Source organism: Phaenicophaeus curvirostris, chromosome 1 (assembly GCF_032191515.1).
Source record: "Phaenicophaeus curvirostris isolate KB17595 chromosome 1, BPBGC_Pcur_1.0, whole genome shotgun sequence".
NCBI lineage: Eukaryota > Metazoa > Chordata > Aves > Cuculiformes > Cuculidae > Phaenicophaeus > Phaenicophaeus curvirostris.
Window position 1 is genome coordinate 193515444 of NC_091392.1, and position 13908 is coordinate 193529351.

The 13908-nt window shown below is 50.1% G+C and overlaps 2 protein-coding genes across 4 annotated transcripts in view; both read left to right on the forward strand.

The window, feature by feature from the left end:
* ARHGEF17 (Rho guanine nucleotide exchange factor 17) overlaps positions 1-13908 on the forward strand; it is a 297301-nt gene that overhangs the window by 212880 nt on the left and 70513 nt on the right. The gene's annotated exons all lie outside the window — the stretch shown is intronic.
* On the forward strand, positions 1275-13063 carry P2RY2 (purinergic receptor P2Y2). 3 transcript variants are annotated; one of them, XM_069883360.1, is made up of 2 exons: positions 1275-1361; positions 9469-13063. In XM_069883360.1, the coding sequence occupies exon 2, from the start codon at positions 9473-9475 to the stop codon at positions 10544-10546; it is 1074 nt and encodes a 357-aa protein (XP_069739461.1). In that variant the 5' UTR covers positions 1275-1361; positions 9469-9472; the 3' UTR covers positions 10547-13063. The 3 variants fall into 3 exon arrangements, with proteins under 3 accessions (XP_069739461.1, XP_069739459.1, XP_069739460.1); XM_069883358.1 differs by lacking the exon at positions 1275-1361 and adding an exon at positions 4104-4192; XM_069883359.1 differs by lacking the exon at positions 1275-1361 and adding an exon at positions 7722-9259.

The window sequence follows — 13908 nt, forward strand, 5'->3', positions numbered from 1 at the left end:
CCAGCCTAAACCTCCCCTGGCGCAGCTTGAGGCCGTTCCCTCTTGTCCTGTCCCCTGTCACTTGGGAGAAGAGGCCAGCTCCCTCCTCTCTACAACCTCCTTTCAGGTAGTTGTAGAGAGCAATGAGGTCTCCCCTCAGCCTCCTCTTCTCCAGGCTAAACAACCCCAGCTCCCTCAGCCGCTTCTCGTAAGACTTGTTCTCCAGCCCCCTCACCAGCTTTGTTGCTCTTCTCTGGACTCGCTCCAGAGCCTCAACATCCTTCTTGTGGTGAGGGGCCCAGAACTGAACACAGGATTCAAGGAGCGGTCTCACCAGTGCTGAGTACTGAGGGAGAATGACCTCCCTGGACCTGCTGGTCACGCTGTTTCTGATACAAGCCAAGATGCCATTGGCCTTCTTGGCCACCTGGGCACACTGCTGGCTCATGTTCAGTTGGCTGTTAACCAACACCCCCAGGACTTCTCCTCTGGGCAGCTTTCTAGCCACTCTTGCCCTGGTCTCTAGCGCTGCACAGGGTTGTTGTGCCCCCATCCTGCTCTCAGCTCCTGGGAAGGATGCTGGTGCCTGATCCAGAACCCAGCCCTGATCCCATCCATGACCCCATCCCCACAGTGTGGCTCCCATCCCGTCCATCTGGGACCGCACCTCAAATACTGTGTTCAGTCCTGGGCCTCTCGTTACAAGAAGGATGTTGAGGCTCTGGAGCGAGTCCAGAGAAAAGCAACGGAGCTGGTGAAGGGGCTGGAGAACAAGTTTTACGAGGAGCCGCTGAGAGAGCTGGGATTGCTCAGCCTGGAGAAGAAGAGGCTGAGGGGAGACCTCATTGCTCTCTACAACTACCTGAAAGGAGGTGGTAGAGGGGAGGGTGCTGGCCTCTTCTCCCAAGTGACAGGGGACAGGACAAGAGGAAATGGCCTAAAGCTCCGCCAAGGGGAGATTCAGACTAAATATTAGAAATAATTTTTTCACAGGAAGGGTCATCGAGGACTGGCAGAGGCTGCCCCGGGAGGGGGTTGAGTCACCTTCCCTGGAGGTGTTTAGAAGACAGGTAGACGAGGTGCTCAGGGACACGGTTTAGGGGCAGACAGGAATGCTTGGACTCGATGATCCAAGGGCTCTTTTCCCTGGTGATTCTATCATTCTACACTCCCCAGTGGGAAGAGCGCTCCCAGCCCCGGGGGGGCGGTCCTGCCCCGGTCCTGCCCGGGGTGGGGCGGTCCGGCCCCACGGCCGGTCCCCGCCTCGCTGCCCGGCTCACTCGGGGCCGGGTCGGGGCTGGAGGAGCGGACGGGAGCGAGCACGGGCCATGGCGCTGCCCCCGCCACCCGCCTGAGCGCGGCGACCGGCGCGGGAGCGAGCGGTGAGCGAGGGGCGCGTGCGGGGCGGGAGCGCGGGAAACGCCCGGGGTGGGCGCGGGGCCGGGGGCGCGTGCACACCCACACACCCACAGACACACACACCCCCCTTCACCCTCACACAGACACACACACACACACCCCCTCTGCGCACACACGCGGGCTCGGGGACACGCACACAGCCCTGTGTGAGCGCAGAATCGCAGAATCACCAGGTTGGAAATGACCTCTTGGATCATCGAGTCCAACCGTTCCTATCAACCACTAAACCGTGTCCCCGAGCACCTCATCCACCCGTCGTTTAAACACCTCCAGGGAAGGTGACTCAACCACCTCCCTGGGCAGCCTCTGCCAGTGCCCAATGACCCTTTCTGTGAAAAATTTTTTCCTGATATCCAGCCTGAACCTCCCCTGGCAGAGCTTGAGGCCATTCCCTTTTGTCCTGTCCCCTGTCACTTGGGAGAAGAGGCCAGCTCCCTCTTCTCTGCAACCTCCTTTCAGGTAGTTATAGAGAGCAGTGAGGTCTCCCCTCAGCCTCCTCTTCTCCAGGCTAAACATCCCCAGCTCCCTCAGCCGCTCCTTCTAAGACTTGTTCTCCAGCCCCTCCACACATGGGTGGGGGCACATGCACACACCCCTATGCACACACACACACGGGTGTGGGGACGCACACACGCGTCCCTGTGCACACACACGCACACATATGGCTTGGGACACACATACAAGTATCGCTGTGCAAATAGACACACATGCACATGGATGGGGACACCACACACATTGCGGTGTGCACACACACACATGCACATGTGGGTGAGGATGCACGCACACATTGCTGTGTGCACACACACACGCAGGCAGGGGACACGCATTGCTGTGCACACACAGATACATGCACATGGGCTAGGACACGGGCACACGCACCCCTGTGCGTGCACACACATGTGCACAGGTCAGGGACACACGCACCCACCCCTGTGTGTGCAATACACACCCCCCTGCACACTGCTGGGGGACATACGCACCCCTGTGCGCACAAACACACAGGTTGGGGACAAACACATATGCACGCAGCCCTATACACACACACACGAGCAGGGAGTGGGGCGCCGCAAAGACTGAGCTGAACCCCAGTTCTCCTCCTTGGTGTGGTACAGCTCGCACCCCACATATCACACAGAGGATTTTGTGCTACTAAAACTGCCTCCAAATCCCCCAAGCTGGCCCAAAGATGGGGTGGTCAGAGCAGTGGCAGGCAGTGAGCCATTGGCATGGGCTGGTGCTGGCATGAATGGTTCCAGGTGGGCACTCAAAAAAGCTACCTGGGTTCCCTTTGCTTCTATTTGCGTGAGTTATTTTATTGCTTACACGTTAATGCCCAACAATCTCTTTTGCTGCTCAGTTTCTCTTTTCCTGGTCGGAACTCACTGGCTGTTTATCAGGAGTTTCCTGTACACGTGTCTGGTAAATGACAGAGCTGACTCCATTCTTTACCCTAGCTTGTGTTTTTCCACCTCTTTGCATGCTGCGGTTCCTGTGTAATTTATTTGAGGATGTTTTAATTTGCACCGAGATTGGTAAGACTCTGGTTTCAAACCATTTGACTCCTTAAAAGGAGACCTAAATAGCTCCTAACCCCCAAAACCTCTTCCCTGGAACTGGGAACCAGGTGCCATCACTCCAGGAGCAACTTTAAGGGTGAAACATCTTGTTTCTCATTCTGCTCCTGTTTTCTTACCGAATTATTGCAAAACCCATCTAGCAACCCAGTCTCTTCCTGTGCACAAGGCCAGGAGCAGCAAACGCTGATCCTAAGGGGCTGCCAGTGGTGGGGGACAATCCCCTCACCATAAGGCTTGTGGCTGCCAAAATTGGGCCTCTTTGTTACCACCAGGCTTGTGCCCTGAGTTCCTCTTTCTCATTTATACTTGAGAAAAGGGAACTTTGGCCTTCAGCCTTAGTGGCTGGTGGGCTAATGAGCTTCAGACTGAAGGGGGAGACCCCAAAGTGCACTTGCCAAGCCCTAGAGTATGGCCATGTCCTGGGGCTTAGTGGGTTATAAAACCTCAAGATGTATTTTTGACTGTCATAGCACTGAGTGGCTTTACCTCCGCTCTGCTCAGTGTGATTTTTATCTCCGGTTATTGACATAAAGCCAGGGCCATGAATAGTTCACTGGCAGTGAACCATGCTGCCGGCCATGCCATCATCCCTCATTAATTCTGAACATCCCACATTAAAGTCGTAATGGGAACTGATCCACAAAGCAGAGACCCTTTTGCTTCCATGAGGTACTCCTTATGGAAGGGCAAATGACCCAGGAAAGTCAGCCCTGCATGGAGTTTTCTGGGGTTTGGTGGTGCTTTGGCTTCGCAGTAACTGCTTGTGTTGTGGCCAAACATGATAATTGTGTTATCCCTGATATTGGATGCTGGTTATCTCCCAGACAGGCAGAGTGCATTTGGTTTTGCCAGGGGTGTTGTGGTGTTGATGGGTGACTCCCTTGTTTAGGCAGGAGGTAGGTCTCTGTGGAGATGTCCCAGATATGGGGTTTCTAGTGTAAATAGTTGCCAAAAACAAGTGATGAACCAGAAACTAGTTCCAAACTCTTCTCCTGGTGTGACGATCACTTCCTCCAGTGAGCACCGGAAAATCTTGGAGGGCAGAACCAAAATCAAATTCCTGATATGAAAACCATCACAGGGCTCCTTTCTATCCCCAGGAATCCTAAAGGATGCGAGTGCCCCATTTTTCCCCTCTGATAAATGCAAATCAAGGTTTGGGGTCACCAACAGGAGCTTCCCTCAACCCTGTGGGATGTGGCAGGGTCTCCCAAAGGGTAAGTGATGTAAGGATGCAGGGGAAAAACACACAGGGAGCATCACTTTTGCTGTAGCAGGAAGGGAGATGTTGGTGCAGGGATTAAACATTGGCCAGGGTGATATTTGCTTCCAACAGGATTTGTCCCTGGAGACTTGCTGTGCTGGGAATCAAGTCAGGTTCAACCGAACATAGGCGGCTTTAATTATGCACAAGCACTGGCATCAATGAGTTTAATGCTTTTATCTAATTCACTCTAAAGCCACATCTTTGGTTAATCTGGATTGACTTCCCATGGTGTGGACAAAGACAGTAGGTTTCAGTACCACCTGGGAAGCAGAGGCTCAAAGTGGGACTGATTCAGGGAGGAATTCAGGGAGTTTCTTGGGGGAAATCAGAAATTCTCAGAAAAAAGACATTTTGCTCAAAGCAAAACATTTTATCTGGCCTACAACAAAAGTCATAAAGTTCTTTTTAAGTTGTTATGACTTTTATCCAAACTCACTCTCCCCTTTCTAACTTGAGTCAAGTTACTGAAAAACCCTCTAGGAAACTGAAACTTCCGCCAAAAATACTTCTAATGGACAAAACAAATTCAACTCTGCTGCTTCTCAGTCAGGGGGAGGAGGAGAAACTGAGGCACAGGGCTGCTTCTGTGGAGCAGCTCCATTTCTGTCAGCTGGAGCAGTGCTGCTCAGTACCCTCTGAGGTGCTTTATTTGGGGAAAAGAAGAGAAACGCCTATTCTTTCCAAGCTTAATTTGGGAGGAATGAGGATTTCTGGCTATTTTTGGAATGGAGGAGGGGTAGATCAGAACCATGGGGGATAAAAGAAGATCATTGCCAGGGGTTGCAGGCAAGGAGATGGGTAAAGCCCCTTAAGCTGTTTTAAAGCTTGGGGTTTGGTATGTTTGAAATATATCGTAGAGGTACTTTGCCTTGGGATCACTTGAGGGGAGTTCCAGGGAGTGATGTGAATGGTGAGACTGGGACAGCTGAGGTCCTCAGCCCACCCTGGTGGGAGTCAGCCCAGGGGAGAAAGGCGCTGAAAGTCACTGCAGCAGAAAGGAGCCAAATGGAAAGGGCAGATGAAAACCAGGCAGTGTGGCTAGGCTCAAATTTCAGCCTGGTCCCATCTCACGTCTCCCAACCAGACAGGCTCGGTAGCATCCAAACACCCTGTCTGTTTGCTTTTGGTTACAGAGGATTTCACCACAGTCCCAAAGGAGAGAAAAACGATGCCAGGTCGTTTGCTTCCCAGCATCTCAAGTAGTTCCTTATGTGGAGCAAGGATTTTGATGAGTCTACTAAATGCCTATAAATTAGGGTAGGGAAAACACCCACGTTCTCCTTCTGTCTGTGACAAAGGGGTCAGTGGGGAAGATGCAGTAAATGGTTTGTGGTTTCAACCTCCAACATAAAACAACGAGAGCTGCATTGGCACCATACGGATTTGGTTTCTCAGGGCTTCACACCAGCAGAATGAAGGGCTGTATCTGTGAGGTGCTGCAGGTAAATTAATCCCCTTTAATTTGCAAAGGTCCTCATCACACACACCACCCCTCTCCCCGTGAGAACATATTCATCACAGCTGGGATTTGGTTGCACTTTGTTTGCTTTCAAGACTTTGCTTCTCCTGGCAGGTTCCCAAGCACAAAACACCACAGGATAGATAGTGGCTGCTGGGATGGCACCAGGAATGCTGAAAAATGGGGCAGAAGCCATGATTAAAGCCCTTTACGCTTTACCCTTTTTGATGCTCAGAGATGTGGTTTAGTAGTGGACAGGTACAGTTGGACTCAATTATCTCAGAGGTCTTTTCTGACCAAACTATTCTACGATTCTATGATACTCGGTGATTCAGTGTTCATGGTCTCCCTGTGCTGCCCCTGAGTGTTTCCCATCCCTCGGCTGCCTGTGACCTTCTCCAATGACAGCCTCCTCCTTCCCTGTATTAACTCATCTAAATATCCCCTGCCCGACCATGGTAGATACTGTTACAGGAGCGTTTTCAGATGCTGGCGTCACATGCACATGCTTGTGGGTATATATATATTTGAGGGCACGTGGCTGCTGAGATTGCAATACCAAAATCTGCCTGGGACCGTCTCATCACAAGGCTCCTCTCCCATGCTGTCTTCATCTACTACAGCTAATGGTAGCTGTTTTCTGTGAAAAAACATGTCCCGTGGGATACACAGGTCCAAGGCCACACTGCAAAGAGAGAGGTGGTTCAGCTGTTGCAGCCAAGTTCATCCAAACCTGGCATGGTGTCCCGAGTGAGCATGGGTGGCTGGCAGGTGGCACCTAAATAGCTGTGCGTTGTCACTTGCATTCAAGGCAAAAGAAAAAGCCTCCTGCCATGATCCCGGGAAGGGCTGGGTAAGCCAATGAAGCAGATGCAGGGGGTCCTCACTTGAATCATTGTGTTGGATTTGCTTTTGGTAGTCATAGAAGTATTTATCTTGCTTGGCAACCTCAGGGATCACTGTTGCTTTCTCCCTTCCCTTGTCCCTGCTGGGGACTTGATGCATCTCTGTAAGATCTGGCATTCGTGCCATCCGGCCTGTAGGCAGAGGAAAGAGCAGCTGCCAGCTTTTGTGCCTTTACAAGCTTTGGCTGACTGTGTCCTCTCCAGCTCGCTCGCTGCGCATGCAGCGGGGCTGGGGGTGGGGGAGTGGACTACAGCCATGACCTCAACAGACACAGCAGGTTTTGTCCCAGGCATTCTGGGCAAAAGCAGGGGAAGAAAAAAAAATGAAAAAAGAAAGGCTTTTACATTTCCAGAAGGAAAAGAGGGGAGAGTGTGAAGGCAAGGACAAGGCTGCCTTGTGAGCACGGTTTAGACTCTGTGGTTACCCCATCAAGTCAGCTAGAGAGCCCTGTTTGCTCCTTTTCCTGAAGATGGAGATGTGAATCCTGGCACATCTGTGGCAGCAGCGTGGCCTGAGGCAGCCCCTCTTGCCCTGCATGCTGGAGGAGATTCCCCACCTTGGCTTATGTATGGGTTTCAAACACCTTGTTGGGTTTTCTACCTGGGGTCGTAGGAGCCTGCAGGTAGGTGGGCTGGAAGATGGGATGATGTTTCCCACATGAGTGCTACAGAGCTAGGAGACAGGTTCTCTTTAGGGGTCAGAGAGGGTGGAGATGTAAAGGCATGAGGAAACCACTTGCAAAGCTGAAGTCTCTGGAGCTCTGTAACACTTCCCTGTGCCTTTTAGGGCATCTTGTGTGGCTTCTCTTGGTCATGGTGGCCTGTGTAACCCATTTAACCAGCTGCCAGTTCTGCAAGCTACCTCTGTCTCATTGGCCACTGCAGAGCTCAGAGGGAAGGAAGAAGTTGAGAAGAGCAGCCGGAAAGTGGTTTCCCATATGCCCGATCACTGTCAACTGTCTCCATCTGTAGGGACAACCCCGTTACTGAGGACTTGAGGGAAACAGAAAGAACTGTGATGAAACCAAAGCTGAACCACACACAGGAAAATCAAACCCCTGGGGCCAGGACAGAGCACGATCAGTCCTAGTTCCTCGTGTTTATCACAGAGTGGTTCCCAAAGTTATATATGGGTTTTTGCAGATGTTGCAAATTAGTTGGGGCATGAGCATGTGTGTGGTTTCTGCCTGCAGAATCACGAGCCTCAACCAGCACCGCTTGAGGTCTGCTCCAAGGGGAAAAGCAGCAAAGTGGGGGAGACATCATCAGGGATCATGTCCATGCCACATTGGGTTGTTTGATCCTGTCCTTGAAGCAAGGATTGGACTTACTCCACGTGATGGGCTGGAGACATCACTTCACCCCTTTTCTGTAAGCCATGAGTTGTTAAGGTACTTTTTAACACCATAGTGTTTCACTTCAGTGAGAGATCATCCAGGTTGGCAGCTTCTAGGAGACCTTCCTTGCCTCCTTCTCTGCAGGATCTGAATTGGAGGTAGGTGCAGGATAGCTCTGGGTCAAAGTGGTGCTTTTTTGCAAGAAAAAGTCTCACACCTTCCTGCAGGATGGTAGTACCAGGCTAGAGTTGAGCCATTTAACTGAGAAGGCTGTTATTGCTCTTTTCCACCTAAAATAATGATGAGACTTAGTTCAGGGCACATCCCACATACTCATTCGAAGGGTATCTACTAAAATCTTTTCTCCTGCAGTAGTTCCTGGTCTCTGAGCTCCTTTGCTGGATTCATCTTTCCATCACCCATTTCCACAGGCTCTCCATTACAGGGCAGAGTAGCGAGATCAAACCAGCTTGTGTTATGGGAAGGGAGGGAAATGCGTTTTAATCTGATTCCTGGCCTTGGTGAGTGATCATGTGTCAGCTGGGTCGTGGGCTGTCCCCGATGCACAAAAGAGCCCTTGTCCCTCCGGACACAGACAGTGCCAGACTGTGAGTCTGCAGAGACTCCTTTGAGTCCATTTTTCTTGTCTGAAATGGTCATTCCTGTTCTGCTTTGCACAGGCGTGGGCAGACTTTCTGGTGGTGATGATGCAGGGACAGGTCTCAAGGACCATCAAGGTGGCCACCATCAGCTCAGCACTTAACCCATTAGAAACCCATCATCATCATCAACAACCAGACCAGGCAGAGCTCCTGTGGTGGAGCTCCCTTTGGCAAGGTTTGATTACAGGAGCCTCCAGATGTGGTGATGTTTTCTCTCTCAGAAGGAGCTGAGGACCTCTGAAATCAGGGCCCTGCCAGTGACGAGGATTGCTTGCTGAAGTGCACAGTTCCCTTTTCTTGTCCTTTCTGCCTGGAACCAACCAAATTTCTGCATGAATCTGGTGGGAACGCTGGACTGGGACACTGAGCTGGGCTGAAGAATATCTGAGTCAGGCTCCCAGGTGTGGTCTGGAATTTGTTGATGACTTTGAAACAGCTTGGTTCCTCCTCTGTGCTCCAGATGCAAAATGAGAATAAATAAAACTTCCTTTATCTGCTTGACTGTAATTCCTCCATTCTAGGGACTACCCAAGTTGTGCCGACACTCAACGCAGTGAGACCATGGTCTTCTTAAGTATGCAATATGTTGGCAGGAGGCACACACTGCCAGCTCTTGGGTCATTGTCACCTGCACTGAGATAGCGAGCTGTGCCTGTGGGTGGCTTTTGGATAGATACAACCAGGCATTGACGGTGACCTTAATAGGGGAGAAGGGAAGGATATAGTAACAGTATATAGTAATAATGACAGCATGGACAACACGTGTCACAGCATTGTGGCGCTGGGTTATTTTCATTTAATCTTACTTCTTCCAGGTACTCCTTGCCGTGTCCTTACTTGCCCGTATCTTTGCTTTCCTGCAGTGTGATGGCAAACCTAACAACTCCTCCAGCCTGGACCAGAATCATCAACAGTTCCTTGGACCCAGATGGCGTTGAAGACACCTACAAGTGCATATTCGATGAGGACTTCAAGTATGTCCTGCTGCCTGTCTCCTATGGCATCGTGTGTGTGGTGGGGCTCTTTCTTAACCTGCTGGCCCTCTACCTCTTCATCTTCAGGATCAAGACCTGGAATGCCTCCACCACATACATGTTCAACCTGGCCGTGTCCGACACGCTCTATGTGGTCTCCCTCCCTCTTCTGGTGTATTATTATGCCATGGGGGACAACTGGCCCTTCAGCGTGGGCTTGTGTAAGATAGTGCGCTTCTTATTTTACACCAATCTCTACTGCAGCATCCTTTTCCTCCTCTGCATCAGCATCCATCGATTCCTGGGCATCTGCTTCCCACTGAAATCACTGCAGTGGGGACATGTTCGCTATGCCCGGAGGGTGTCAGTCATCGTGTGGGTGGTGACTGTTGTGTGCCAGTCACCCGTGCTCTTCTTTGTCACCACCAGTGTGAAACGTGACACCATCACCTGCCATGACACATCCAGCAAGGACCTCTTTGGCCAGTTTGTCATTTACAGTTCAGTGATGCTGGTGCTGCTTTTCTGCATCCCTTTCCTCATCATCATCATTTGCTACTGCCTAATGGCCCGGAGGCTGCTGCAGCCGACACGGGGGATGTCCCGGCGGTCTCGATCCAAAAAGAAGTCAGTCAAGATGATAATCATTGTCTTGATGGTCTTCATCATTTGTTTTCTTCCTTTTCATGTCACTCGTACCTTGTACTACTCCTTCCGGAGCTGGGACTTGAGCTGTCAGACTCTTAATGCTATCAATTTAGCCTACAAGGTGACTCGTCCCCTAGCTAGCACCAACAGCTGCTTGGATCCCATTTTATATTTCTTAGCAGGACAACGATTTATGAAGTTTGCAGGCAGCAAAATGCCATGGAAGTCTCAGAATGAAATGGCCCTCGGCATCGTGCCCAACAATCACCTGGGAACCAGCAATGACACAGACACGCTATCCAAGGATGTGAAATCCTAGCTCTGCTCTTGTGCAGCCAGCACTGTCTCCACAACAGAAGAGTTCACCCCAGATGTGAAGGGAGGTCAGCATGCTATGGGGCCCGAGGTGTTTGCCTTTCTCCACATTCCCTGGCATAAATATAGAGTGTCTCTGTGCCTTGACAAGGGAGAAGAGGCTTTTAGTTGATGAGAAGGGTCAGCTGTGGTTCTGCTGAACAAGTTGATGAAAATGTCAAGTGCAAATATCACCCACACTGGGAAAGGGTCTACCACAGCTTTTCATCCCTGAAGAAATGCTGTCCTAGCTTCAAATCCCAGCATCTGGTGGCAGAGACAGGAGGGGACTCCTAGCTCCAGTCCAAGGACTAGCTTCCCATTAAGAAGGATGCTGGTGGACCTTTCATCCCACTAAAGTATACCAGCACCACACCACTGGAGTTTACTGGTACCATGAAGAAGGTGCCCTGTAGGTTTCTGCAGTGGGGTCAACATCTTCCAAAAGACCCATTAGTGCTTCCCAAGAGCAATGTTCACCTTTGGAAAGCTTTTAGGAACCTGTAGCTTCCTTTCAGTAGCTGACTTTAATAATCATCTCCAGCTCATTAAACTTTAGGGTGAGCTCTTCATGTCTTGTTTTTAGCCCCCATACTGACTCATATTTCCCACAAAGAAGCAAAGACTGTTGCTCATCCCCTAGGTTGAGTGCTGCCACATCCTTATTGCTGCTCAGAGGTGACAACCCTCTGCAACCTTTAACAGCTTGCTGTGACCCAAAATGCTGCCCAGGTGTTGCTACCTGGTCTCCTCATAATCCAAATAATCCCAGTGCTCCCCTGAAGCCAGCTGATCTGTTCCTTACTGACAATGTGGACCTTCTCTGGGAAATCTGGCACTGCTAAACCCTGGATTTAGGAGCCATACCAATAAAATGGTAGAGAACATACCAATAAAATGGCTGGAGAACAGGCCTTATGAGGAGCGGCTGAGAGAGCTGGGGTTTTTTAGCCTGGAGAAGAGGAGGCTGAGGGGAGACCTCACTGCTCTCTATAACTACCTGAAAGGAGGTTGCAGAGAAGAGGGAGCTGGCCTCTTCTCCCAAGTGACAGGGGACAGGACAAGAGGGAATGGCCTCAAGCTCCGCCAGGGGAGGTTTAGGCTGGACATTAGGAAAAAATTTTTCACAGAAAGGGTCATTGGGCACTGGAACAGGCTGCCCAGGGAGGTGATTGAGTCACCTTCCCTGGAGGTGTTTAAGGCACAGGTGGACGAGGTGCTGAGGGGCATGGTTTAGTGTTTGATAGGAATGGTTGGACTCGATGATCCGGTGGGTCTCTTCCAACCTGGTTATTCTATGATTCTATGATTCCATGATTCTATGAAAAGTGATGCTAAGCTTAACTCCAGTCCTGCCTGCATTTGACCTTGCATTCCCCCCTAGCCAGGATAGTTCAAAGTAAACTGGAGAAAATATCCATAAAATACTTCACCAGAAGGTCCATTTGGTCTTTTTCTCTGTAATTGTTGGGTTAGAAAGCCCAGGTCCATGGTTTCCTTGCCTAGCTTTGCCACAAGGATGCTGATTCCTCACCCCAAAAATGAAAATTGCTGCAGCACTAGGCAAGTCATAGTTTGCAAAAGCAGTCCTGGCTCTATTTTAGGATCAGGCAAAAATATTTGATCCTGGTTTAGATCAATTCCTCAGACCTCTTATTTTCTCCCATCTCTCTTTCTTATGAAGTGGCTTGGGGGAGATAAAAATATAACTGGCAGAGTTTGGCCAAGGGCAACTGGGAGGTTCTTGTGGTCCTAGTTTGGTGGAACCATGGTCTCATGGACAGCTTTCATCCCAACGAACAATGTCTCAACCACAGGAGGCAAGGGAGGGGTCTGTCTCACATCTGAGCACCCCTGGCAAAGAAAAACAGAACATTTGTAGGATGGTTCATGGATAGATTTGGGTTAAGGTAGGACTTGCACCATGGCAGCACCTTTCTTTCCTTGTGCCTGTGAGAGGAGCTTTGCTGTGAAGGGTCACAGCATAGTCAGCAGGGCAAGACAAATGACTGGGAGAGGTTAATTCAGCTGAAGCACTGAACTTGCACAAATATTACTCCAGGCCAGGTCTTGCCTGGTCTGCCACACTTGCCAAAAAGCATCACGGACACCAAGTTACATGCTCTGAATAATTCAACAAAAATGTGCTCAAAGTTCACTCCTGCTGTCCTGCTCGGTGATCCCACCTTTCTCAGAGCTAGCATCAGCCGCCTTCAAAGTACTGTCTTGGACAACACTGCCAGTTCCACCAAGGGGGTTCCTCTGTGATCCTGACCTCACACAAGCTAGTGGCACTGTTCAGTTGGAGAGTGGATGAAGAGGTACCAACTGGAAATTTATGTATAGAATTTTATTTTGTTTGTAAAAGCACTAACTTACACTAAAAAAAAATGAGGTTTGTGACAATGACTGTACATTTTTATTTTTGTAAAATGCAGACACCTCAGATCTCTTATTGTAAATAAATTTATTTCTACTATGAGCACTCTTCTGCCATCTCCTCTGATGAGTATGAAGAAGAGGGGATACTGGGGCTGGAAACTGCGTTGTTGAATGTCATAGACATGTTTCAAGGTCCAGGTACATCTGTCCACACATGGGCTCCACAGTAGATACCTCCAGCATCTGAACTCCTGCAGGAGTCCATGGAAGATCTGGTTGCCGCAAGAGACAGTTCTTCTGGGCAAGGTGAGATATGGCTGAGATGCAGAGAGCTGCTGGAGCACCCCTAAAGCCAGCAGCTCACTGGGGAGGGTTTCACTTTATCTTGCTGCTATCTTCCCTTTTCCAGAAAGCCGAGTAAAACCCGTGCTTGTTTCACATCTTTGCTTTTCATAGACAGGAAGACCCAGAGAAGAAACTAGTCTGTTGGAAGTGAAAATTTTCTGTGCAGACAGGTTTGACCGTCCTAGTACACCCCAGGATGGCTCCTTTATAGGTGGGCAAACTAAACCTCTGGACCTCAAAAGCCGCTGAGCAGGTCTTCAGACCTCCTTCTATTCCATCCCCAGTGAGGTCATCAGTTCCTTATTGTGTACCCATGGGCACTGCAGTGCACACCCTTATGGAACCCCCCCTATAACTGCAATGGGATGACCTGAAATGACTGCTTTACCCCTGAAAGGTCTGGCAAAGATTCAGGCCAAGCAGAAGATGTCCACTGTTCCTGGAGTCCATCTGCCAAGTGAAACTTCCTCTGTGAATCTCAACCTCTATCTAATGTCTCTTGAATTAAGTTCTTTCAGATGGTTGGTAGCACCCTGAGCAGCTGTAATTCATATAATCATACAATAGTATGGGTTGGAAAGGACCTTGAAGATCATCTAG

Coding starts and splice junctions, on each gene's coding strand:
- P2RY2 (XM_069883358.1), top strand. CDS start 4,119: ATGCAAATCAAGGTTTGGGGTCACCAACAGGAGCTTCCCTCAACCCTG. Junction 4,193..9,468: donor GTGGCAGGGTCTCCCAAAGG/GTAAGTGATGTA, acceptor GCTTTCCTGCAG/TGTGATGGCAAACCTAACAA.